Genomic DNA, 27840 nt, shown 5'->3' with positions numbered 1-27840 from the left:
GGCTGGCGGAACCCGCGCGAGCGAGGTCGGTGTTGCGAAGGGGACTAGTCCGGCGCAGGACGTGGGGCTGTTGGAACCCAGCTGGTTCCGGCTGGGAAAAATGGCGGTGGCTGGGGCGGCGTCCCGGGAGCAGCTGGTGGGCTGGTGCACCCAACAGTTGCGGAAAACGTTCGGCCTGGATGTCAGCGAGGAGATCATGCAGTGAGACCGGTTCGGGACCCAGGCGGGAAGGAGCTCTGGGATGTGCACTGACTGAGGGAAAGGGGAAGCGGGGAGGAATAAAAAGTTGATGAGAGTGAAGAAATACGATAAAAGGGCTGCTGTCGGTGTCTAGGCGCCGAATTTTGACCTCCGGCTTTACATTTAGCTTCTGGAATAGTTTGTCAGGCTACACGATCATCCGGTGGGGCTTTTTTTCTTAGGAAAACGCCAGATCTCTGATAATTGGACCTCTAAAACTGTCCCGGGAGCCAGTTTCCTTATAAATTCTGGAGAGAAGGGGCAAGTCAAATTGTTTTTCCAGAAATCCCTTGCTCTGAGCATTTTAGTTTGCCCGATCTGGGTTGTGTCACATAGGACCGGGACTTTAAATTGAGGCTGCGGTGGTGAGGTGTAAATAGCTTCTGACTGAGGAGTCCCATGTTCTAGTTTCTGTTGTCATTTACCAGTTTTGGAACCTTGGGCATTTTAATTTCCCTCTCTATACCTTAGTTTCCGTGTCTATAAAATGAATAGTTAGCAGAGTTTATCTTTAATACTTTATAGTTTTTATGAAGTGGAGATGGTGACATAATTTAGTATTTGCTTTCAATTGATTTGTTTATCCTGTTTGTTGCACTACATAACTGGTGCTGGGGCAACAAAGACGACTGAGACCACTGGGTTCTCTCTGGTTGATGAATGGGGGAAATGTGAAAATGTTGTGGGAGCACGGAGTAAAAACCTCCCACTAAGATTTGAGAAACTTGGAAGGTTCACTTCAAGGGATGACTTTAACCTGAGAACTAAAGGGTGGGTAGGTGCAAGTGCAGTGTCCCAGGTGGGGAAAAACATGGACTAGATCAAACCTGAAAGTGTTCCTTGATTTGATTCCTTGTTCATAGATAGTGAAACTTAAATTGCCGTTTCTAGGGCTTTTGTAGGAAGTGAGTTGCTGAGTTTGGAGAAAACAGACTTGTTGGCAAGGAGAGACTTAAGAAAGCCTGTTTTAAAGGTTTTTGTTTTAAACATTGGAAAAAAACTATTAAAAAAAAAACTTGCCAAATCGTATGGCTTGTCTTTATCTTTGTTTGAAGGCAAGATCATATTAAGTAGTTTTCAAACATTTTTTTAAAGCAGTGGAATGCTGGCAAATGACATAATGAGACTTTGCACATATACCAAACAAAAAAAGTCCCTCGGTTAAAACAACGACAACAATGACAACAACTGCACGAAGATTGAAGCTATTTTTTTTTTTAAAGATTTTATTTATTTGGGAGAAAGAGACACAGCGAGAGAGGGAACACAAGCAGGGGGAGTGGGAGAGGGAGAAGCAGGCTTCCCGTGGAGCAGGGAGCCAGATGTGGGGCTCGATCCTACAGCCCTGGGATCATGACCTGGGCCCAAGAAAGACGATTAACGACTGAGCCACCCAGGTGCCCAGTTGAGGCTATGTTTGATGGATCAACAATGCAGTATGGTTAAATGCAGTCTTCTCAGTCTCATATCCATTTGTATCTTGTCTGCTTACACAATATGAGGAAAATTCTAATTTTCGTAGATTGTGGTTTAACAGCTCATTTTGAAGCCTTAGATTTTTCTCAATTAAACTTACCCACACCCTTTAAAGAACAGTGATCAGAAATTTAAGTTTCATAGTTGAAGTGCTACGTATGGCTGAATACCTGCTTGCATTTTTTTTTTTTACTCGTAAGTTCTACAAGAATTGTTCAAAACTGAAAAAAAGAACTGAAGCTACCTATAATAGAATGCTATTTGAACTCATTTGACTTATTAGGTTTTTACTAGTTATTGCTCAACATCTATAATGCCATGATCAAAGCATTTGTGTGTAAATTTGCTATGCTTTGCCTGGTATTTAATTGAAAATTAGTACTATGGTAGTGTGCTAACTTGAAAAATTTGGCGTGAGTGGCCTGAATTTTTACAAACAGCACAGAACTACTACCTTCCTAATCAGTGATACATTTATGGAACATTAAGATTTGTACACAGAATTAGCAAATTAAACTTTGTTCTACAATCTGCCTTAGCTCATGTTTTGGAAGGCCCTATTTTGGTAAGATTTTGCATATAACACATTTGGATGTATGCTGTTCCTTATACTTTGTTAAATAGTTAAAATAACATTTATTCAAATGTTTCTGGAACTCTTTAAGTACTTCCCTCATGGTTTGAATACTCCACAGTTAAATGATCCCCTGAGGTTCCTTGCAGTTCCTTCTGTGAGAACTTGGTAGTAATTAATCTTTTGATGGGGGCTGCTAAGTTTGGGGATCAAGTTGATTAAACTGTAAAAGTACTGAAAAACGGTTGTGTCTTTATAATCTATGATGGATTAAAAGATGCTCTTAATGAGGCCCAAAGGCACAGGTTTATTCACCTATGGATCATAACTCTGCAAATATACCACCATGTTAGAAAAAAAAACCTAGTACATATGCTACTAGTGATGGTACAATCACATAATTTTTTTTTAATTTAAAGGAATATAGCATTATAATAATTTTTCTTGTATCCAATATCAGTGTGTCTGAATTACAGTTTATTCAGATCTTATAATGCTTTCATGGTCAGATAAGTTAATTTACAAGTTATTTTTTCAATTCTTTCTTTCCTTGGTGTAACATAATCACGTAGAAACCTAAAAAAATCAGAAAAAGATAGAGAAGGAAACCAAAATTACCATAATACCACAATGCAGAGGTAATCATTGTTTCTCTCAGTGTTTTTCCTACGTGTATTATAATATATTTTCAAAACATATTCATCTTAGAGGAAAAAATAAAATAACTCTCTTTAATCATATCACTCTGTGGTAATCATTTTAGTATATAACCGCCTGGCCTTTTTTCATACTTGGAGGTGTATGGATATACACATTTCTTTTAGCAGTTGTTTTGTGTTTTTTTTTTAAGATTTTATTCATTTGACAGAGAGAGACACACACCGAGAGAGGGAAGACAAGCAGAAGGAGTGGGAGAGGGAGAAGCAGGCTTCCCAGTGAGCAGGGAGCCCGATGCGGGGCTTGATCCCAGGACCTTGGGATCATGACCTGAGCCAAAGGCAGACGCCCAGTGACTGAGCCACCCAGCCGCCCCTCTTTTAGCAATTGTTATTGCTCTCCTGTACTCTACATTCTATCCTGTTATTTCACTTACCATTATATGAAAGCATTTTTTTCAGGTCAATAATAATTATTCATAAATTTCACTTTTAGTGGTGGTATATCACATTTTGTAAAGTCTGAAAACTTGAATTCATTAGTCTTTCCCATCAATGGATGTTTTAAATAGCTTCTAGTTTTTCATTAATTCAAATAGTGATGCAGTTAACTTTTTGAATACAATTTCCTATAGAGTCTATAAATGGAATTACTGGATTATTTTTAAGGCACTTCAAATATACAGGCCTGTCAATTTTTAGAAAATTTATACTGACCAACTGTTAGCCCATTTAACTTCTAGGAACCCTTTATAATATTTCTTTAAAATAGATCTGCTTGGGGCGCCTGGGTGGCACAGCGGTTAAGCATCTGCCTTCGGCTCAGGGCGTGATCCCGGCGTTATGGGATCGAGCCCCACGTCAGGCTCTTCCGCTATGAGCCTGCTTCTTCCTCTCCCACTCCCCCTCCTTGTGTTCTCTCTCTCGCTGGCTGTCTCTGTCTCTGTTGTATAAATAAATAAAATCTTTAAAAAAATAAATAAATAAAATAGATCTGCTTATTCTAATGTGATGCTAATCTTTATTTGTATTTTTTTTAAAGATTTTATTTTTCTTTGAAGTAATCTCTACACCCAACATGGAGCTCGAACTCAACCCCAAGATCAAGAGTCTCATGCTGTACTGACTGAGCCAGCCAGCTGCCCTGATTTATAATTTTTGAGAATATTAAATCAATAACTGGTTGGATTATCATATATACTGATATTTTTAACAAAAAAGAAATTTTCGGTTTTGTAGTATAAAGATTGATTCGTTTGTATTCCTAGGAAAATATAATGACTGCAGATATGTAGTTAGAGAAAGGATTCCTGTGTTAAGGACAGCTCCACAAGCCTATCTTCAAAACATTAATTCTAATCTTCTAACAAAATTGTATGAAGATTAGATTATGAACTACTTGAGGTCAGGATTTTTGTCCTAATCAAACTTACATCCTTAGCATCTAGCATAGAATTTGGTACAATCCACTTTAATGGATTAATGAATGGTTTGTACTACCTTGATTTCTGTTGTGATTATTGAAAGACATAGTGTAAGCAGGTCTTCTTTCAACAACTTATATTTTTGCTTCCTGAGGTATGTTTTGTCAATTGAGAGTGCTGAAGAGATACGAGAATATGTTACTGACCTTCTTCAGGGAAATGAGGACAAAAAAGGTCAATTCATTGAGGAGCTTATAATGAAATGGCAAAAGAATGATCAGGAGTTGAGCTCGGATGCTCTGCAACAGTCCTTCAAAAAAGATGGTAAGTTAATATAATTGAGGATTGAAATATTGGTAAATGGGCTGGTTTATAGGACCTGATATTTTCTGTCACTGCTATTTCCTCCAGCTAACTTAAGCAGAATCAAATGTACACATATTTTTAGTTCAGTTCTACTCAAACTGTAATGACTATTGTTTTAGTTCAGACTTTTTGAACTTTGAAAATACCACAAAAATGCTTATTTGCAGATACAAATGTGGTTTCAGAATAGTTTGAAAAATTTATCCATGGATTTAAAAAAAACACTTTTGTTATATGTATACCTGGATGAAAGTAAATGTTGACCAGTTTTAGTATGAATAGCATTTAGAAGGAACTATTCAGTTAAAAAATACAAAAGGTAAACACCAAACTAAATAATCTAAGTAATTATTATTATACAGTTTAAAAATATTAGATTTTAATTTACCACTATAGTCCTAGCCAGTAGTCTTTATCATCTACTATCTTGAAAATTATGGCTTAAATATAATTCTGGTTTGAGAGGAAAAGCTAATGTAAAAAGCTGTCTGACTTCGTATCTTCTCTCTAAATATTAAGCAATATCTTCTCTTTATTAGATATTAGTTCACCAATGAATCCTGCTATTATCAATCTATGTACGTATATAAATGTATACAATGTTATTTTCTTTAAAGAAATGTTGGATGGGCAGAGATCAGGAGACCAGCTAAAGAGGAGTAGGCGGAAAGGAAGAAATAGACAGGAAGTTCCTGCATTTGCTGAACCTGACACAACTAGGGAGGTCAAAACACCTTTTGATTTGGCCAAGGTGAGTGCTTATAGAATGAGTCTTTTTCTAGTTCTATGCAAAAGGAGAGGTGACTGATGCAGTTCAGAGAGCAAAGTGTACAAATTGGTCTAGAGGGCAATTTTTCAACAAATATATGAATTTTATGGAGAGAAAGTAATGATGATGATATATCACTTTCTATATGGTAGATTTTTTTGGCAGCCTGATTAAATAGTTATTATAAGGACATCTTGGTTAGAAATGAGAATGAGAAAGAGATATATATAAATGGAAAATATGGAAAATATTTATTTATTTTTTAAAGATTTTATTTATTTATTTGATAGAGAGCACAAGCAGCAGAGAGGGGCAGAGGGAGAGGGACAAGCAGACTCCCCATTGAGCAAGGAGCCCAATGTGGGGCTTGATCCCAGGACCTAGAGATCATGACCTGAGCTGAAGGCAGATGCTTAACTGACTGAGCCATCCAGGTACCCCTAAATGGAAAATATTTAATGAAGGTCACCAGGGCTTCAACTTCAACATTTTGTGGATGTGTGTGTGGATTTTTACTAAAAGAATGCACAATTCTATCTGTTGTTAAGAGTGTTCCTACTTTGGGCCATCTACCACTGCCACCACCACTATCATCATCATTTAGTTTTTAGAGTTTTTTCGTATTTTTTCAGGGTTCTCAAAATAGCCCTGTGAAGTAAGCAGAAATATTTACAATCAAGGAAATTTTGAGAAACTAAATTTCCCAATAGAAGGAAATAGTTAATTATGCTAAGATGGAAGAGAGGCGACCAAAAAACTCTGAGTGTGATGACAATGGGAAAAAAATGTGGAAAAGTATTTGCAAAATAATGTTAAAGGGAAAAGAATAGAGACTTAAGCCTTTTATCAAGCTGAATAAAATAAGCAAAGAAGCATCACAGCAAAAGGAAAAACACAAATAACCAATAACCATTAAAAGATATTTACCTTTACCAGTTCTTCACCCTAATTGTCAGGGACTTTCTCGGTTTTAGCACTCTAGGTCCAGTATTCTGGGATTTTCCTAAGTCCTATGCAAAACAGGATGGTTGGTTACTCTACTGGTAATCAAATAAATACACATTAAATCCCTGAGATATTGCCTATAATTTTAAATTGTTAAAGATTTTTAAAATAGAGTACTCAGTGATGGTAAAGTCTTATTTGTACAGGAACTCCCTGTACACTACTGGTGGCAATGTAAATTAGTTTAAGCTTTCTGGGAGACAGTTAGGCAGCATACAGCAAGAACCATAGAAATTTTCATATCCTTTTGAGTTACTAATAGGACTCAAAAATCTAATTTAAGAAAGTAATCAGAAATGCATGTAAAGGGGTGCCTGGGTGACTCAGTTGGTTAAGTGACCAACTCTTGGTTTCAGCTTAGGTTGTGATCCCAGGGTCATGAAATTGAGCCCCACATCAGGCTCCACGGTTAGTGGGGAGTCATGTTGGGACTCTCTCTCATCCTCTCCCTCTGCCCCTCCCCACAGTGCTCTCTCCTTCTCTAAAATAAATAAGTAAATCTTAAAAAAATAAAAGAAGAAATGCATGCAAACTTGAAAATTTAAACTCACCTGTGTAACAGTAAGAAAAAGATTACCTTAATTATGGTTCCCTTTTTTGATAGAATACCATGCAACTAATAAAATAGTTCTCTAAAATACATAATTTGGGAAAACACTCATTAAATATTGAGTGAAAAATTCATGAATAAAATATGTATGTGATTTTTTGTGTTTAAAAATTACTGATTCTATATACACACAAACATACTTTCACACACACACATACAAACATAGGAAGGTTAAAAGGAAAATGTTAAAACTGGTGTTTCTTTGGGTAATATGACAATAAGTGTTTAAATTTTTCCTCTTTATACTCTTGTATTTTCTATTTTTTATTTTTACAATGAACAAGCATAGTCTTTAAAAAAAACAGCTTTATTGAGGTGTAATTGACATACATATGTAATTGCACGTACTTAAGATGTACGATTGGTAAGGTTTTTTTTTTTTTTACCATCTTAACCATTTTTAAATGTATAGGTTAGTAGTATTGAAAGTATTATCAGATTGTTGTGCAATAGATCTCCAGAACTTTTTCATCTTGCAAAGCTAAACTATGTACCCATTAAATAGCTCTCCATTTTCTCCTCCTCCTCCCAGTCCCTGTCAACTACTTTCTGTTTCTGTGAATTCGACTGTTTACATCTAAGTGGAATCAAACAGTGTTTGTCTTTTTGTGCCTGGCTTATTTCACATAGCATAGTGTTCTCAAGCCTCATTCTTTTTTAAGGCTAAATAATATTCACTTTATGTATATACCACATTTTGTTTATCCATTCATCCCTCAATGTATGTTTGAGTTGCTTTCACTTTTTGGCTGTTGTGAATAGTGCTGCCCTGAACATGGGCATGCATTTATCCCTTCAGGACCCTACTTTCAATCCTTTTAGATGTATACTTAGAATTGGGATTGCTGGATCATATGGTAGTTCACAAATAGACTTCTTTGGATGGAAAAAACCCAGAGTAATGACTAATATAATAAAGACCCATGTACTTACCACCCAGAATTGACAATTCATCACATTTTTTTAATATTTTCTTCATTTTTTATATTTTCTTCTTTAAAAAAAACAAGGGGACACCAGGCTGGCTCAGTCAGTAGAACATGTGACTCTTGATCTCGTGGTCTTGAGTTTGAGCCCCATATTGGGTGTAGAGTTTACATAAAATAAAATAAAATAAAATAAAATAAAATAAAATAAAATAAAATAAATAAAAGGAACCTTATAAAAGAACGTTGCAATTCTCTTTGTTCTCTCTAACCCAGTGGTTCTTGATTTTGCCAGGGAATGTGTCTGGAAACATTTTGGCTGTCACAACATGAGGCAGAGGGGTGCCACTAGCATCTAGTGATCAGAAGCCAAGGATGCTCCTAAACACCCTACTTAACACAGGAGAGCAGAGCAGCAGAGCGTCAGTAGTGCTTAGGTTGGGAAACTAATCCTTCGATTTCCTCCCACCCTGCAGATGATTACTGTCTTGAATGTGGTATGAATCTTAGTAGTCTATTTTTTCACATATAGGAATACATTAATATATAGTATGGTTTTGTGTGATTTTTTAAAATGTAGATGAATAGCATACTGTCATTTTGCAGACCTTTTTTTATTTTTATTTTTTTTAGATTTTTATTTATTTATTCGACAGAGATAGAGACAGCCAGAGAAAGAGAGGGAACACAAGCAGGGGGAGTGGGAGAGGAAGAAGCAGGCTCACAGCAGAAGAGCCTGATGTGGGGCTCGATCCCATAACGCCGGGATCATGCCCTGAGCTGAAGGCAGATGCTTAACCTCTGTGCCACCCAGGCGCCCCTGCAGACCTTTTTTTAGAACTTTTCGAGAGCTATCCATGGTGACACATTGTTTTGGTTTGTTTCTCTTAACTCCTATATAATATTCCACTGATTTAATTTCTCCTTCTTTGCTAATACATAATATTGTGAAGCCTTTAAAGCTTTGCCCTTTTTAAAAAAATTCTTATTTTTATTTTATTTTTCACTTATTTATTTTAATTTTTTTTAAAGTGCTCTCTATACCCAATGTAGCGTTTGAACTTAGAACCCTGAGATCAAGGGTCGCATACTTTACTGACTGAGCCAGCCAGGTGCCCCAAGTTTTGCCTATTTTTAGTATAAGAAATGGTATTTAATTTTTCTTTGTATACACATGAATTCTAAATTAAGGGTGTGTCATTAAGGGTGTAAGAGTTTGTTGACTTGTTTTTGGTTTCCATTTTTTTGGCCTTTTGGATTATTATGAACAACTTATATTCTTGACTTGCTTTTCTGCTGAGTTAATAGTCTTTTTCAAATTGACTTATAGGAGTTCTTTATGTATTCTGTGTGTAAATTTTTTATTAGGTATGTTGTAGATCTCTACTAGTCTATTTTTCCTTTATGTTATCTTTTGACTCACAGGAATTTTTAATTTTAATGTAGTTATATGTATTGATCTTTTTCTTTGTTTTATGCCTTTTTTTGCTTATTTAAGCCTTAAGGCATTTTTCCCAACCCAAAGTGAAAAATATATTCTCCTAAATTTTCCTCTAATAGTTTAAAAGTTAAAATTTTCACATTTAGGTTTGTAATCCATCTGATCATTATTTTGAGTAGTTTTTTGTATTACTCTAATCAGTAAAATTACTTGTTTTAAAGTAGAAGATGCATTACTAGATATGCGTGACTGTATATTTTATAAGCGGTGACTGCAAGTGTATAGAATCTTAATAAGGTAAAGTATAATGGGAACATAAGGAGAATATTTTCTGGTCAGAGTGATCAGATCATGGATAACATTTTTTTTTTCTTTTAAGTAAGCTTCATGCCCAGCGTAGGGCTTGAACTCATGACCCCAAGACCAAGAGACGCATGCTCCACTGACTGAGCTAGCCAGGTGCCCCAAATAATGGATAAAAATTTGAAAGCCTTATTTCAGTTTTTTAAAGAATAATCATGGGGGTACCTGGGTGGCTCAGTCGGTGGCGCCTCTGACTCTTGGTTTCATCTCAGGTCATGATCTCAGGGTCGTGAGATTGAGTCCCGTGTTGGGTTCTGTGCTCAGCACTGAGTCTGCTTGAGTTTCTCTCCCTCTGCCCCTCTCCCAGCTCATGTGCATGTGTGCTCTCGCATGCACACTCTTTCTCTCTCTCTAAAATAAATAAATCTTTAAAGGTAAATAAAATAATCATTAAATAATAGCATAAAATACAATAATGAACTTTTTTAAAGGTTTGTTTTTTTATTAGAGAAAGAGTGTAGGGCAGGGGTGGGGTGGAGCAGAGGGAGAGAGAGAATCTCAAGCAGACTTCCCACTGAGTGTGGGGCTGCTGCAGGGCTCAGTCTCACAACCCTGAGATCATGAACTGAGCAGAAATCAAGAGTCAGTTGCTTAACTGACTGAGCCAACCAGATGCCCCCAATAATGAACTTTTAATAAATTAGTTTTTAACATCCAGGAGAGAAAGTTGTTGAAAACCTGAGTACCTTTTACCTATGTTTTCTTCTTTGAATCAGTTTCCTAAGGATGCTTTTTCAGAACTTCCAGTTTACTTTTTAAGTGTTTTGAAACTTGGGGCGTCTGGGTGGCTCAGTTGGTTAAGCTACTGCCTTCGGCTCAGGTCATGATCCTGGAGTCCTGGGATCGAGTCCCCCATCAGGCTCCCAGCTCTGCGGGGAGTCTGCTTCTCCCTCTGACCGTCTTTTCTCCCATGCTTTCTCTCACTCTGTCTCTCTCTCAAATAAATAAATAAAAATCTTTTTAAAAATTTAAAAAATAAATGTTTTGAAGCTATTGATATTTTAAAATTTTATAGTCTAATTCTTTTTGGTATTTCTTTTTTGTAGTCATTTAATCTTTTCATCCATCCAGTCCTGTGTTGATCTAATCTGTTCAGCCAACTCACTCATTGACCAATCCACATTAAAGAAGCTGGTATTAACTATGTAATATTCTGCTACAACCTAGCTTTTTAGCACAATAGATGCCAATCTTAGTTTAACAGAGTATTTCCCTGTTTTTAGTAATGGATCTTAATGAATAAGGTGCCCTGATGCTTGTTGTTAAGTAGGTTTCATAAGGTAAAAATAAAAGCCAATGTTCACTCTTAAATTTCCAGGCTTGAGTAGGGAAAGACCTTCAAATTAGTAATGACTTAACATTTAATTTTATATCTCTTAATGCTTTAAGAACAACTTATTCCTCAACCTGTTTCTGAGTCTATATTTTGTTCTTAATTATTTTCTACTCATTAAGCAGACTTGGAAAATGATTTTGAAAAAATGGTTTATTATTTTTCTTTATTTTTTATTTTTTTAAAGATTTTATTTATTTATTTGACAGAGAGAGAGACAGCCAGTGAGAGAGGGAATACAAGCAGGGGGAGTGAGAGAGGAAGAAGCAGGCTTCCAGCAGAGGAGCGATGTGGGGCTTGATCCCAGAATGCCGGGATCACGCCCTGAGATGCTTAAGGACTGCACTACCCAGGTGCCCCGAAAAAATGGTTTATCCCCTATATAGTAATTTCTTTTTTTTTTTTTTAAGATTTTTTTTATTTAAAGATTTTTTTATTTATGTGAGAGACAGCCAGCGAGAGAGGGAACACAGCAGGGGAGTGGGAGAGGAAGAACCAGGCTCCCAGTGGAGGAGCCCGATGTGGGACTCGATCCCGGAACGCTAGGATCACGCCCTGAGCCGAAGGCAGATGCTTAACGACTGCGCTACCCAGGTGCCCCCTATATAGTAATTTCTTATTAGAGCCTCAGTGTACACTGAATTAGTGGATACTGAATGATTACTCTTCTTTTTTTTTTTTTTTTTAAAGATTTTGTTTACTTAGAGAGAGAGCACAAGCAGGGGAGAGGCAGAGGCAGAGGGAGAGGGAGAAGCAAACTCCCCGATGTGAGACTCCATCCCAGGACCCTGGGATTATGACCTGAGCCAAAAGCAGATGCTTAACAAACTGAGCCACCCAGGTGCCCTGAACCATTACTCTTAGGGGAAATACAGGGTTAGGTTTCTGTGAGCATCTGGTCACAACATTTCTATGAAACATTCAGTACTTAACCTTATTTTATGTGTGTTTCTGTTTGAAGACACTTTGATATATATTATTCATTTATTAACATTGAACTCACAACCAACAGCCCTATAATTTACTCCTGAAGAAAGCTTATCTAACACCTATTTCCTACGTAAGGTACACCCTTCTTGGTCTCAGGAATAGTAGACAACACTTAAGCAGTATTCATAGGGCCATTTAAAATATCAAGATCATGAAAAACACAAAAATGTAAGAAAGTGGCACTAGATAGACTAAAAATAAGACATTTGTTTATAGTATGAGAGCTGAAACAAGAAGGCGTATCATTGCCTTAGCCTTAGTGGGAAATCTATGCATTTGGAAGATCAGATTTTTTTGCCACCCTGTGCATGTCCACGAATAATTGTGAAAGCACCTGGAGTATTGATTTGGGGGTTACAAATACATTTTAGTAAGTAGGCAAATTCATAGACCTGGAATCATGAGAAATGATTAAGCTGTGTACTTATAGTTCCACTTTTGGACCTGTAGATAAATGGGTCTTCAACTTCTATGGGCAGTTCATTTGATTATTCAGAAAATTGTATTGCGTGTCTACTATATGTCAAGAACTGATGTAGGCAGTAGAGATAATAGCAGTAAACAAACCATATTAGATTCCCATGCTCTCCTAGAGTTTACATCTTAGTGGTTCAAAGGAAAGATAGAAAAGACAGTCAAAGAAATTTTTTTAAGTAATTATAGATTGTGACAACTGCCATGAAAAAATAAAAAGGGCAGTGTGATAGGCTGTAGTTGGTAGGAAGGGAGCCAGTTTATATGGGGTGTTCAGGAAAAGCCTCTCTGAGGGAGTGAAATTATGGCTAAGAACTGAACACTGAGAAGGAACCAGTATATAGAGATGGACTAGGAACTGTTCAAATTGAGGGAATAACAAGTGCAAAGGGGAGATGGAGACAGGTGTTCTGGGAATTGTCAGAAGCCTGGGTGGCAGGCACACAGTGAACAGGGGAAGAATGATATGTAGATGAGGTTGGAGAGCACCTGGAGGCCATATCTAAAGCCTTATAGGACATTATAAGTAGCTTGGATTTTTATTCTCAGCACAGTGGGAAGCCAGTGAATGGTTTTAAGCAGTGCCGTGATATGAATTTTCTTGCTTGTCTTGTTCTTCCCTTCTCTACTGTATTTCTCAGAGTATACTCATTTCCCATTATGTATATAAGAGCCCATCAAAGCACAGCCTTCAAATACCTTGTTTTAATGTTACTGGATATTTTAATGGGAGTCAATACAAGTTTCTGCTTAGAGATTTTAATCCCCTCATCACCATCACTGACAGCCAAAGACAGAATTGACTAGTTTGAGAAAATGGCAGCCTGCTAGATTAGATAAATCTTTAGCACTTTCTTAGATTTTAATTTTTACCTAGATTGACTTAAATTATCTCTATATCTCAACTCTTGGCTTTGGACATTAGGGCGTGTCACCTCTCTTTACACTGAGCAAAGAATTGTTCTCTTCCTTGTAGTAATTATCCCATCCATTAGAACTCTTAAGATTTTTCATCTCTGGGAATGCCTGGGTGGCTCATTCGGTTAAGCGTCTGCCTTTGGCTCAGGTCATGATCCCAGGGTCCTACATCGGGCTCTCTGCTGAGCTTCTCCCTCTGCCTGCCACTCCCCCTAATTGTGTTCTCTCTGTCTCTTCCTCTGACAAATAAATAAAATCTTAAAAAAAAAAAAAAGATTTTTCTTCTCTGAAAAGGGAAAGCAAGAGGCATCTATACAATTAAGTGTCTGAATGTTTATGTCCCCCCACCCAAATTTATATGTTAAATGCTAATGCAATTATATTAGGAAGTGAGGCCTTTAGAAGGTTTTTTTGTCATGAAGGTGGAGCCCTCATGAATGGGATTATCTTTTTTTTTTTTTTAAGATTTTTAAAAATTTATTTGCCCGGGGTAGGGGGGAGAGAGAGAGAGAGAGAGAGAGCGAGCACAAGCAGGGGAGCAGCAAGCGAAAGGAGAAGCAGGCTCCCTGCTGAGCAAGGAGCTGGATGCGGGACTCGATCCCAGCACCATGGGATCATGACCTGAGCCAAAGGCAGACACTTAACCAATTGAACCACCCAGGTGTCTCTGGGATTAGTATTGTAAAAGAGATCCCACAGAGCTCCCTAACCCCTTTTATTGTGTTATGATACAGTGATCTAGAAGAAATCATTCCTGTAGGGGCGCCTGGGTAGCGCAGTCATTAAGCGTCTGCCTTCGGCTCAGGGCGTGATCCCGGCGTTCCGGGATCGAGTCCCACATCAGGCTCCTGCGCTGGGAGCCTGCTTCTTCCTCTCCCACTCCCCTGCTGTGTACCCTCTCTCGCTGGCGGTCTCTCTGTCACATAAATAAAAAAATCTTTAAAAAAAAAAAAAAGAAATCATTCCTGTGACCTGGAAGAGGGTGACCAACCTTGCTGGCACTCTGGTCTTAGACTTCCAGCCTTTAAAACTGTAAGAAATAAATTTCTGTTTTTTATAAGCTACCCAGTCTGTAATATTTTATTATCGCAGTTTGAATGGACTAAGACAGAGGCTGATAAATATAGTTCTCTTTTCAAACTTTTTATTTTGTAACATATATACAGAAGTGAACAGATGTATTTTCACAAACTGACCATACCTGTATAGCCAGAAACAAAACATTACCATTCCTCTAGAGGACTCCCATTTTGCCCCAAAATGACATCCCTCCCAAGGGAAAACACCTTCCTGACTTTCAACACCATAGGTTAGTTTTGCGTCCTTATGAATTTTGTGTAAATGGGCTGAGTAGTATGTACTCTTTAGTGTCTGGCTTCTTTGAATTAACATGGTTTATAAGAATTATCCATATTGTTTTGTATAGCTATACTTTTTCATTCTCATTGGGTACAGAGGATTCTATTAAGTGAATACATTAATCTGTTGAACATTTGGATAGTTTTCAATTCCAGTGCTGCAATGAACATTCTTGTACGTCTTTAGTGAACATTTTTATACATTTCTGTTGCATATATATCCAAGAACTGAATTGCTGGGTCACAAGATATGCACATGTTCAGCTTTAGCAGATACCAGTTTATACTCCCCAACAGTGTATGAAAGATTTAGTTGTTCTTCCTGTATCCTTGCCAGCACTCTGTATTTTCTATCTTTTTCAATTTAGCCATTCTGGTTGGTATTGCATTTTGGTTTTTAGCTTGCATTACCTTGATAAATAACAAAGTTCATTAAGCACCTTTTCATGTGTCTGGTGACCAGTTGGATATTTTCTTTTATGAAGTTCCTATTTAGATCTTTTGCCCATTTTTCTATTGTGTCATCTTTTTCTTATGGAGCTAATTTTTTTCTTGATTTCTTAAAAAATTTATTTATTTTAGAGAGAGAGAGTGAGAGCATGAGCAGGGGGAGGGGCGGAGGGAAAGGGGAGAGAGAGAGTCTCAAGCAGACTCCCTGCTGAGCGTTGAGACCAGCACAGGGGCTGTGTCTCAGGACTCTGATCATGATCTGAGCTGAAATCAAAAGTTGGATGCTTGGGGCACCTGGGTGGCACAGCGGTTAAGCGTCTGCCTTCAGCTCAGGGCGTGATCCCGGCATTATAGGATCGAGCCCCACATCAGGCTCCTCCGCTATGAGCCTGCTTCTTCCTCTCCCACTCCCCCTGCTTGTGTTCCCTCCCTCTCTCGCTGGCTGTCTCTATCTCTGTCAAATAAATAAATAAAATCTTAAAAAAAAAAAAGTTGGATGCTTAACCAACTGAGCCACCCAAGCACCCCTTTCTTGATTTTTCTTATTTTATTGACCATATTTCCAAATCTATGAGTATCATCTGCTTTTAGGGGCATTTTTGTTTCTTATGATCTCCACTTTAGCTATGCTTAAATTTGCCACATTAAATAGCTTTTACTGCTGCCTTACCTTCCACCAGCTATCACAGAAGACTGAAAGCTACTAGCAGAAAAGGCAAGACATATCAGCTAGTTTTTCTAGAATATAACCTTTCTTCAGACCCTTGATGATAGCCCTTAATTTGTATTTCTCCCATTCCTTTCCTTCTGTCATGGCTCCTAGGTAGTGTATAAGTTGTCATTGAAAAGAACTGAGGTTTTTCTCTTCTTGATTGTTTGCATTATCATTAGTTATTTGATGTTATTTCTGATATCTTTGTACAAATAGGCACAAGAGAACAGCAACTCCTTAAAGAAGAAGACAAAGTTTGTCAGTTTATACACAAAAGAGGGACAGGACAGGCTTGCAGTCCTGATCCCTGGTCGCCATCCTTGTGATTGCCTGGGCCAGAAGCACAAGCTGATCAATAACTGTCTGATCTGTGGGCGGATTGTCTGTGAACAGGAGGGCTCTGGCCCCTGCTTTTTCTGTGGTACTCTGGTAAATTGTTTCTTTTTTATTTTATTTTACTGTCCTTTCGTTGAGTACGTAGGGACATTCACATCCCTAGCAATTTCTCTTTTTCTTAGGAAATCTGTTCCCTCCAATGTCCAGTAAACTCTAGTAGCAGGAATTTGATTAGTCAAAAACCCAAGGTTATGTCTTAGTACTGAGGCCTATTTGTGAGAAAAGTGTTGAGTATGTACACTGTGGAGGACTCCCAAGTCTTGTACTATAACATAATCCTCAGGTTATTATAGCTTCTATTTCCAGGATGCCTCCTTTTCACCTTCATTGTCTGAGAGAATGACCTCAAGAGTGTGGCAGTAATAACTGTCTTACAAACACCCTAGCGAGTTGTCTAGAAAACTTACTCTACCAGTTGAGCGGGTGGCAGAAGCAATGGCATTTGATGTTGGTGAAGACATCCATTTTATATTGCTTTGTTTTTTTCTTCTCTGATGGGTCCTTTAATTATTCAGTACACTAAAAAAATAAGCTGGTAGTGGATGACCGGAAAAATGTAGTGTCTTCCATCAAAAATATTCATAAAACAAAAACAAAAATTCATAAAACAGCAGTATATATCATCTCATATGGGGCTTTCTCTAGAGAAATGCCCTATAGCTGCTGGCAGGAACTTTGTGTGCCACTGAGGCAACTTCTAGGCACTTTCAGTGTTTTCCACTAGATGCCTTGCATCCTTCAGTTCAGGATGCAGAGTAATGTAAAGCAAATTGACCTTGAAGTCTTGCAGCTTTATAAATTCAGTATGAAATTGTTTTTAAGTAACTCCTTTTTTGCCTCCCTTCTTATAGTTGCAGTGATTTTATAATAAACAGAATTTTTTCTTTGCTTAATATATTCATTATTTTATAAGTAGGTAATACTCGAAGACAAAGAAATGAAATGTATATAGTATAAAAGTATAAAAGTTAGATTAGTTTTCACTGGTGGCACTGTAATTTGCTTTTTCTGGTTCTTTCTAATAAGACATTTGCTTATAACTTCTTTTGTAAGACTTGGATTTCATGATCAGAACTGGAAGTCTTTCAATGACGGCAAATCTTTGTCCTTTGAAAGTAGGTTAGATTTTTTTTCTTTTTTTTTTTTTTTTAAGTACCAAATCATTTAGGGACAGCTCCAGTGAGATGTTTTTTTCTATGGTTCATAAAAGAAGGGAGAAGTGGAAAGAGACTAGGGCAAGCTCATTTGTATATGTCTATTTTTGGTGTGTTTGTTTGGATTAAAAAAAAACACCAACAGTCTCATTTTATTGCCATATTTAATGTGTAATCTGAGTTTACATTTTAGGATATCAAGCAAACAAAATTAATGTAACTTGGATCATGTGTCTTGCTCTTATTACTTTATAGGTATGTACTCGTGAAGAACAGGATATTTTACAGCGTGACTCAAACAAGAGCCAGAAACTGCTGAAAAAGCTAATGTCAGGTAGGCAGCAATCTTCTGATTGGATCCTTGTGGTGGTGGATACAATTCGTTGTATCTGTGATTGTTTTTTTCTTGTATCCTGGTATGCAAGATGCAGTTTATTCACTCATTTATTCTACAGTCATTTATTTTTTTAAAGTTATTAAAACCAGCTAACATTGAGCAAATAACTACTACTAATAATATTGGATTATAACCCAAAGAATAAAATTAATGTCCTGAATTAAATGAATACGTTAATAAATGGGAGAGAAGGGACGGCTCTTTATTATAACAGAATTCCAATTATTACCATGAAGGAATGAGGGTTATAGAAAATCACCATTTAGAATATCACAGTAGTAGTAATTGCCACGGGCAGGATCCACTAATGGATGCTAAAATTGTTGGATGAAAAGTTTAAGAATAGGAGATTTGCAAGATTATGAAAAACCGGGAAAGACTGAGGAATTATCACAGATAAGAGGACACTAAGAAGACATGACAAGTAACTGCAATGTGGGATTCTAAATTGGATCCCAGAACAGGAAAATAATGTTAATGGCAAAAATGTTGGAATCCAAATAAGGACTATAATTTAGTTAATGGTATTGTACTAATGTTAATTTCTTTGGATAATTATACTATGGTTATATAAGATAAAGTATTAACATTAAGGGAAGCTGACTGAAAGTTATACAGAAGTCTACTTTTTCTTTTTTTTTTTTTGGCAACTGTTTTCTAAGTCTTTTATAGTTGAAAAACACATGATAAAAATAGTTAAGGACAGGTCACCTGGCTGGCTCATTTGGTGGAGCGTGCGACTCTTGATCTCAGGTTGTGAGTTTGAGCCTTACGTTGGGTGTAGAGATTACTTAAATAAAAATTAAAAAAAAAAAGATTTTATTTTTAAAATTTTTTAAGATTTTTATTTATTTACTTACTTATTTTATAGATTTTATTTATTTGAGAGAAAAAGAGCAGGCGTGGGTGGGGGGTCAGAGGAAGAAGGAGAAGCTAGCTCCCCGCAGAGCAGGGAGCCCCATGCAGAGCTCAATCCCACAACCCTGAGATCATGACCCTAGTGGAAGGCAGATGTTTAACCGACTGAGCTACCCAGGCGCCCAAGATTTTATTTTTAAAATCTCTACACCCAATGTGAGGCTCAAACTGACAACCCTGAGATCAAGAGTAACATGGTCCACTAACTGAGCCAGCCAGGTGCCCCGAAAATAAAATCTTAAAAAAAAATAGTTAAGGATACATACTTTTTTAAGATTTTATTTATTTATTTGAGACAGGAACAGAGATAGCTAGAAGAGAGCGTGAGTGAGAAGGAGAGGAAGAAGCAGGCTCCTGCTGAGCAGGGAGCCCGATGTGGGGCTCGATCCCAGGATCCTGGGATCATGATCTGAGCTGAAGGTAGACACCCAACTCACTGAGCCAGCCAGGTGCCCAGTTAAGGATATTTTTAAAAGGAAAAACAGTGTATTCATTATTTCTCACTTACGCAAATTTTTGTTGCTACTTTAGTTCATAGTTGTTGTTTTTTTTTAAAGATTTATTTATTCATTTATTTTAGAGAGAGCTCAGACACACAAGTGGGAGGGACAGCGAGAGGGTGAGGGAGAGACAATCCTCAAGCAGATCCCCCACAAAGCAAGGAGCCCTATGTAGGGAAATATCCCAGGACCCTGAAATTATGACCTGAGCTAAAGTCAAGAGTTGATCACTTAACTGACTGAGCCACCTGGGTGGCTATGGTGTTTTCTTTTGTTTTTTTTTAAATAAAGATAGATTGATTGGTATTGTAAAGTAGTGATCATAGTGTGTATAGAATTTAATGTGTTCCTTTTTTTTATTTGTATTTTATAATTAGTTTCTTTTTTTTTTTTTTTTAAGATTTTATCCATTGATTGAGAGAGAGAGACAGAGAGAGTACACAAGCAAGGGGAGAGGCAGGGGGAGAGGGAGAAGCGGGCTCCCCGCTGAGCAAGCCGGGAGCCTGATGTGAGGCTCGATCCCCAGACCCCGGGCTCATGACCTGAGGCAAAGGCAGATGCTTAACCAACTGAGCCACTCAGGCGTCCCAGTTTTTTTTTTAAGTAGTCTCTACACCCTATGTAAGGCTTGAAATCACAACCCTGAGGTCAGGAGTTGCATGTTTCACTGACTGAGCCAGCCAGGCACCACAAAGAATATGATTCTTTAGGGGCACCTGAATGGATCAGTCTGTTAGGTGTCTAATTCTTAATTCTTGATTTTGGCTCAGGTCATGATCTCGTGTTTGTGAGATCAAGCCCTGCAACAGGCTCTGCACTGGACATGGAGCCTGCTTAAGATTCTCTCTCTCACTCTCCCTCTGCCTTCCCCCCCCTTAGAAAAAAAAAGATTTTTATATTTATTTTTGTTTTTTAAGAATATGATTTTTAAAATTGAAGTAAAATTGACATACAATGTCAGTTACAATACAATTACAATATTACAATGTAACATTAGTTTCAGGTGTACAACATAGTGATTGATTGCATATGTTATTGGGGTGCTCACCGCAAGTGTAGTTACTACCATCTGTCACCATATGATGCTATTAAAATACCATTGACTAGAGGCGCCTGGGTAACTTGGTTTGGTGTGTGCCTTCTGCTTAGGTCATGATCCCAGAGTTCCAGGATCAAGTCCTGTATTGGGCTCCCTGCTCAGAGGGGAATCTGCTTCTTCATCTGCCCCTCACCCCGCTTGTGCTCTCTCTCTCTGTCAAATAAATAGAATCTTAAAAAAAAAAAAAAAAAGAATTAAAAAATATACCATTGACTATATTACCTATGCTACCCTTTTATCCCATTCCATAACTGGAAGCTGGTACCTCCCACTCCCCTTCATCCCTTTTTGCCCATCTCCCCACTCCCTCCCCTCTGGCAAACACCAGTTTTTCTCTGTATTTATGGGTCTGTTTCTGCTTTTGTTTGTTTTGTTTTTTAGATTCCACATATAAGTGAAATTATATGGTATTTGTCTTTAATATGATCATTTTTGACACTTAAAATGTATTTGCCATATTACTTTATTAAAACATCTCAATCTGTAACAGTATAGTGACTAAAACCTATTGAATTTTGACATTTCAAATATTTTTATCTCTATATTTAAAAACTTTTTATTGAAGGGGCGCCTGGGTAGCTCGGATGGTTGGGCATCTGCCTTCGGCTCGGGTCATGATCTCCGGGTCCTGGGATCAAGGCCCATGTCGGGTTCCTGGCTCAGCAGGGAGCCTGCTTCTCCCTCTCCCTCTAATAATATAAATAAATAAATAATCTTTTAAAAAATTTTACTGAAGAGGTTGAACATGTCTCCATATCTTTTCAGTTAGGATTTCTTTAAGGTCATCATTATAAGAAGATAGTTCTAAGTGGTTTTCTTATATTCAGAATACAAGAATCTCTCTCAGTCTCTAATCTTAAAAGAGAGTTTTGATAGGACTTTGAACAAGCCTGGAGTTTGAATAAGGAGAAAGGTCAGCCTTCAGTATAGCCTCGTTTTCCTAACACATCTTAGGTCTTGGTTTTTTTTTTTTTTTTTTTAAACATTTTTATTTATTCGACAGAGATACAGACAGCCAGCGAGAGAGGGAACACAAGCAGGGGGAGTGGGAGAGGAAGAAGCAGGCTCAAGCAGAGGAGCCTGATGTGGGGCTCGATCCCATAACGCCGGGATCACGCCCTGAGCCACAGGCAGATGCTTAACCGCTGTGCCACCCAGGCGCCCCAGGTCTTGGTTTTATCATTATTTATGGCTCTCTTTTCTGGGATACATAGATTTTTGGTTTCCTGTCACACAGGAGATGACACATGGACCAAGGAATGAATGTGGGCTCATTAGACTCAAGTTTAAATTTTGTTTCCACCTTCTAATTTCCACCTGAGTGACTCAGTATGTTTATTATTGTCTCTGAACTTCAGTTTCTTTTTCTGTAAAGATAATAAAAACTGTCTTAGATAGTTATTGGGAGAACTAAATAATGTGACATATTAAGTGGCTTAGCATCTAATAAGTTTTCATTATCCATTTCTGTCCCTTTCCTGCAGTTTCTACTCTTTATTCTTCCATTATTTAGTTTTTAGTTTTGCTATGTGAAAGTATGTTTAAAGGTCATAGTCAGCCCTATTCAATGAAGCTTTTAATTTATAACACATTTTTATATTGTTTAACAGTTTGGTACCCTTAGTGATCCAAATTTTCATTTGGGAAGAAATAGATCCTATTATATACTGAGAACCGATTCAGTTTCAAGCCATGCTTGATGCTTGATAAGTAAAGCTTGGCCTGTGTATTTTTTTTCATTGAAGTGAAGACTGTCAGCCATCTGGAGCAGAGGCAGATCTTCTGATACTTTGTTCTTTCCTGCTCAGCGATATAACTAAGTTATATTATAAATGCTGACACCATTTGGTTTCCTTATTGAATTTCAGGGACGGAGAATTCTGGAAAAGCAGACATCTCTACCAAGGACCTTCTTCCTCATCAAGAATTGCGAATTAAGTCTGGTCTGGAGAAGGCTATTAAGCATAAAGACAAACTGTTAGAATTTGATAGAACTAGGTATGATGCGGTTAGAATAACAAATGTTAAACAATAGGTCCACAAATTCTGGCCATTAAAACATTTATTCTGGCACTTGATACATTTCTAGGGTGAAGTATTACAGATTCACAGCAAAAGAGTTCTGCTACATATGAGGCCTACATCTTGTTTTTGAATTTATGTTTGAATAAGATAGGCTCCCACCAAGAGGATCTTACTCTGCAACATGGTTTTGACTTTCGGCAGATGCTAGTATACCCCCAGAAAGTTGATTTGGGTTGACAGAATTCCCCAGATGTTCTACTTGCATCCATTCATTCCTCAGTCAGCATACCTACCCTGTACCGACTGCTGTGCTGGGCTCTGGAGAATCAGGAGAGAGTAGGCAGTGGCATATCATGGGAAGGCATGATTTACCCTTCCTTCCCTTTGACACGAAATTTGTTTTCTGATTTAATGATCAATATATTAAAATGTCCCTAAATTGGCTTTTACACTCCTACACATTCGTCATTTAGCCCATCAGCTTCTGTTTAGGAGACAGTTTTATTGATTTGTTAATTCTATTTTTTATTTCCTTCACGTTTTTCTTCTTTTAGACAAAATGTGTATTGAGAGCCAGTTAGTGGTAAAAATGTTTAAACAGGTCTTATACACTTGTTTTTCAAATGGCTGTGTGAGAATCTATGAGGGTCCTTGGAGAACCCTGAAACTTTTACTTATTGTAACTGACCTGGGAGTCTATTCCTGGCATTATAATCCTTCGGTTAGACACGCTTCCTCCTTCCAAACCATTTGCTATAAATCCGATATAACTTTGAAAGCTATTTCTTAAGTAAGCCCATCATAAGGTTTGTAACTCATATTTACTCTTAATCCTTTAAATATCACTTCTGTCCCTACTCAATAAAATTTTATCATTAGAAATAGAATTGGCAATGGTGCACATTTCTTGGTAAATGGAAACCAGGAAAGGGTCTCTCCCTACTGATATTGCCCCCTTTTCTTGTGTGTTCCAGGGTACCAGTTTTATTATTTATGTTAAGATGTAGGATCAGTTTTCTCCGGAGCCCTCTGAAACTTCCCGCTCTCAATCTACTTTAAAACTTGTATAATTCCAGCTGTGTCCTGAAAAATTGAAATCAATATGTGAATCTAATTTCAGTATTTCCCTATGCCTATGTATATCACTAATTTTCATTATGCACAAAGTCAGTTGTGACTGGATTAGTGCATTTGGAGTAGTCACTTAACTTCTTTGAGCCCCAGGTTCATCATCTACAGAATGAGAGAGTTGGGTCATCAAAATTCCTTCTGGTTCTGTTTCTTTGTCGGTATGGTCTTAGAAATAGGCCTGATTGTCATATCTTGGAATTTGACAAATGTTTTAGTGTTTTAGTGAGGGACTGGAGATAGGTTTGGGGGGCAAGGGGTGGAAACTGGCTTACAGTAGTAGAGTAGTAGGATGTCCTAAGAATAAGCCACAGGACTTAAACAGTCCAGGATAGAACTTGGTTTCTAAGGGAAAGGGCAGAAGTTGGGCCCAGCAAGAATAGACTAGGCCCCCAGGAGTAGAGGGACTAGGATATCGAGTAAGCTGCCAGGACATGAACTCAGATGCAGCAAAACCTGGTGGAAGCCCAGTTACGGCTGGACTAGTAAAAAAAAAAAAAAAATGGTAGAAGGATAACGGGTTATGATGCTGTGTCTTTTTCTGCCTGAGAGTGAGATTAGTTTTAGGAGCTGAGCTGAGACTGCAGTGGGCATAAGATACATGTAGAAGCTGGGAATCAAGCAGAGCTTGACCTATTTTGGAACTTTTTTGGGCATCTGTATTTGAGGTAATAATCTTCAGGATATCAAGTCCCTGTTTTATCAACAGGTGACCCAATTGACATGTGTTCTGTTTTTTACCTTGTTAGCATTCGAAGAACCCAAGTCATTGATGATGAGTCAGATTACTTTGCCAGTGATTCTAACCAGTGGTTGTCTAAAATTGAGCGGGAGACCTTGCAAAAGCGAGAGGAGGAGCTGAGAGAATTTCGACATATGTCTCGACTCTCTAAGAAAATCACCATTGACTTTGCAGGCAGGAAGATTGTGGAAGATGAAAATCCACTAGCAGAGTATCACAGCAAGTAAGTGGGCAGCACCAGAAAGGGTTTGGGAGGGGGCAGTTTGACTGTAAAGGATTTGCCCCCTGTCACGGATCTGTTATTTTGTCGATTTTATTTTTGATTTTATTTTATCATTTTTTTAAAATATTTTATTCACTTATTTGAGAGAAGAGAGAGAGAGAGAGCATGAGCAGGGGGAGGGACAGAAGGAGAGGGAGAAGCAGACTCCTCTGCCGAGCAGGGAGCCCGACATGGGGCTCAATCCCAGGACCCTGGATCATAATCTGAGCTGAAGGTAGATGCTTAACTGACTGAGCCACCCAGCCGCCCCTATTTTTGTTGATTTTAAAAATAATATATTCATTTGGAATAGAAATATATAAGAGTAGCTAAGAGAATTTTGAAAATTAACAGTGAGGGGAACTTGTCTTCTGGATAATTGCTGTAGTTTGATAAACTTTTTAAAACAATGAGGTACAGTTTGGGCATGGGAGATCAATGAAATTTAAAGGAATCTAGAAACAAACCTGCATTGTGTGTGCTTGTGTCTACACATGTGTAAATTAGTAATTGAAACAGGTAGCATTTCTCTTTAAAAAAAAAAAAGATTATTTGAGAGAGAGAGAGAGAGAGCGCACACAGGTGCACACGAGTAGGGAGAGGGGCAGAGGGAAAGGAAGAGGGAGAGAATCTCAAGCAATCTCCCTGCTGAACACTGAGGCTGACACAGGGCTTGATCCCATGACCCTGAGATCATGACCTGAACCAAAATCAAGAGTTGGACACTTAACCGACTGAGCCACCTAGGGACCCCTGAAACAGATAGTGCTTCTAAATAGTAAGGAAAGGGCTAAATATATGATGGGATGATTGGGCACCAACTTGGAAAAAATCTACATTAGATCTCTACCTCAAACCATACTGTGATAATAAGTTTGAATGTAGAAGAGATAAAAGGATCAGAAAGAAATAAAGAAATATAGGAGAATATAGGTATAGTCTTGGTGTAATAAAGCTCTTTCTAAGCAAGATACAAAAACCTGGAAATAAAAAAGATAAGATATTTATTTTATTTTTTAAAATATTTTATTTACTTATTTGAGAGAGAGAGAGAGCACAAGCTCAGGGCAGAGGGAGAGGGAGAAGCAGTCTCCCTGAGCAGGGTGCCCAACGTGGGGTTTGATCCTAGAACTCTGAGATCATGACCTGAGCTGAAGACAGCTACTTAACTGACTGAGCCACCCAGGCACCCCAAGATATTTTTAATAAAGTAAAAAAATACTACCAAAACTGAGAGAATATTGTAAACGTTTTTAAGTCAAAAGAGGAATATCTAAATAAAGACTTCCTGCAAATTAAGAGAAACATACAAAACAATCCAGTAGAAAAATGAGCAAAGGTTAAGGACGATTTACAGGTGAGGAAATACAAATAGCCGATAGACATTTTTTAAAAATGCTCAACTAATTAAAAGGGAAATGCAAATTTTGAAACATAATGTATCATTAAATTGGCTGAAATAAAAAATACATATATATAAAATATTGCATAATATATGAGTGTAAGAAAATGGATATGCTCTTTTACTGTGGATAGGACTATTAATATGGTACAGCCTAAATATCAGGAGTGAACCCTAATGTAAAGTATGGATTTTGGGTGATAATGATGTGTCAGTGTATGTTGATTGATTTTAACAAATGTACCACTTAAGTGAGGAATGGTTGATAATGGGGGAAAACTATAGATGTATGGGGGCAAGGAGTATATGAGAAGTGTGTGAACCTTCTGTTTAGTTTTGGTATGAACTTAAAACTGCTCTAAAAAATAAAGTTTAATGAAAAATTTTCCATCATAGCCAATTTCAAGTTACCAACATGAAGTCACTGAATGCAGAGTTCAGAGATACGCTGTTGGCTCCAGCATGGCACTGAAAAGAAAGGACAGGATCTCACTCCCCGCTTCCTGTTTTGCAAATGGCATGGGTGTCTCTCTCTCTTCTTTTTTTTTTATAATAATATTTTTTTTATTATATTATGTTAGTCACCATACAGTACATCCCTAGTTTTTGATGTAAAGTTCCATGATTCATTACTTGTGTATAACACCCAGTGCACCATGCAATACGTGCCCTCCTTAATACCCATCACCAGCGTCTCCCATTCCCCCAACCCCTTCCCCTCTGAAGCCCTCAGTTTGTTTCCCAGAGTCCATAGTCTCTCATGGTTCATTCCCCCTTCTATTTACCCCCCTTTCTTCTTCCCTTTCTTCTCCTACCAATATTCCTACTTCTTAGTTCCATAAATGAGTGAAACCATAAGGTAATTGTCTTTCTCTGTTTGACTTATTTCACTTAGCATTATCTCCTCCAGTGCCGTCCATGTTGCAGCAAATGTTGAGAAATCGTTCTTTTTGATGGCCTGAGTAATATTCCATTGTATACATGGACCACATCTTCTTAATCCAGTCATCTGTTGAAGGGCATCTTGGCTCCTTCCACGATTTAGCTATTCTCTCTCTCTTTCTTTCTCTCTCTCCCTCAATCCCTCTTTCTCTTTTTCTCCACCCCCCCAACCTTCTTTCTCAAACACACACACACACACACACACACACACACACACACACAACTGGATATTGGTAAACATAGTAATGCTTTCCACAAGGTCCAATCCTTGGCCTTCTCTTTCAGATCTGGCAAATCCATCACAGAATTTTCCTATGCAAAGGTTATTTTCTCCATAAAAGAAATTCTACCACTACGAAATAATTATTTGTTCTTACCTATTACATACTTGATACATAGACATAAAGAAAAAAATAAGATTATTTTTGGGTGATGGGTTTAGGAATTTTTAATTTTTCCCCATTAATTTTTATTTTCCAGTTATGAATTGCCTTTATAATAATAAAATTATTTTTATGTTCAATTAAAAATGGTACAGCCTTTTAGAAGTGAAATTGGACAGTATCTCAAACTGTATCTTAAATTATGCATACTTTTTGACTTGTCAGCTATAACCAGATAGCAAGATGCTAGTTTCTTCATCCCTTTCTCAACATTTAAAAAAAAATTTGCCCTTCTGACACATGAAAAATGGTATTTATTTCATCAAACTTTTTATTCACATTTCTTTGCTTTGGTTGTATGCTGGTAATTCTGAACGTTCTAAAAATGTGTTGATTGGCTATTTGTA

General features: G+C 37.6%; 1 protein-coding gene across 4 annotated transcripts in view; it reads left to right on the top strand.

Annotated features, from left to right (window-relative positions):
* The first annotated feature begins 21 nt into the window (after positions 1–21).
* Positions 22–27840, top strand: part of TRIP4 (thyroid hormone receptor interactor 4) — a 67314-nt gene continuing 39495 nt past the window's right edge. Inside the window, exons 1-7 of one of the 4 annotated variants that reach the window (XM_034660833.1) lie at positions 22–201; positions 4525–4694; positions 5354–5487; positions 16302–16514; positions 17891–17969; positions 22418–22547; positions 24452–24667. In XM_034660833.1, coding sequence (XP_034516724.1) covers positions 101–201; positions 4525–4694; positions 5354–5487; positions 16302–16514; positions 17891–17969; positions 22418–22547; positions 24452–24667 — 1043 coding nt within the window. In that variant the 5' untranslated portion in view covers positions 22–100. Of the gene's footprint in view, positions 211–4524; positions 4695–5353; positions 5488–16301; positions 16515–17890; positions 17970–22417; positions 22548–24451; positions 24668–27840 lie in introns of all 4 variants that reach the window. The other 3 variants (XM_002914243.4, XM_034660834.1, XM_034660835.1) reach the window with 3 other exon arrangements.

The sequence above is a fragment of the Ailuropoda melanoleuca genome, chromosome 5 (genome assembly GCF_002007445.2).
Source record: "Ailuropoda melanoleuca isolate Jingjing chromosome 5, ASM200744v2, whole genome shotgun sequence".
Classification (NCBI taxonomy): domain Eukaryota; kingdom Metazoa; phylum Chordata; class Mammalia; order Carnivora; family Ursidae; genus Ailuropoda; species Ailuropoda melanoleuca.
This window is presented reverse-complemented; position numbering and strand designations above follow the sequence as displayed.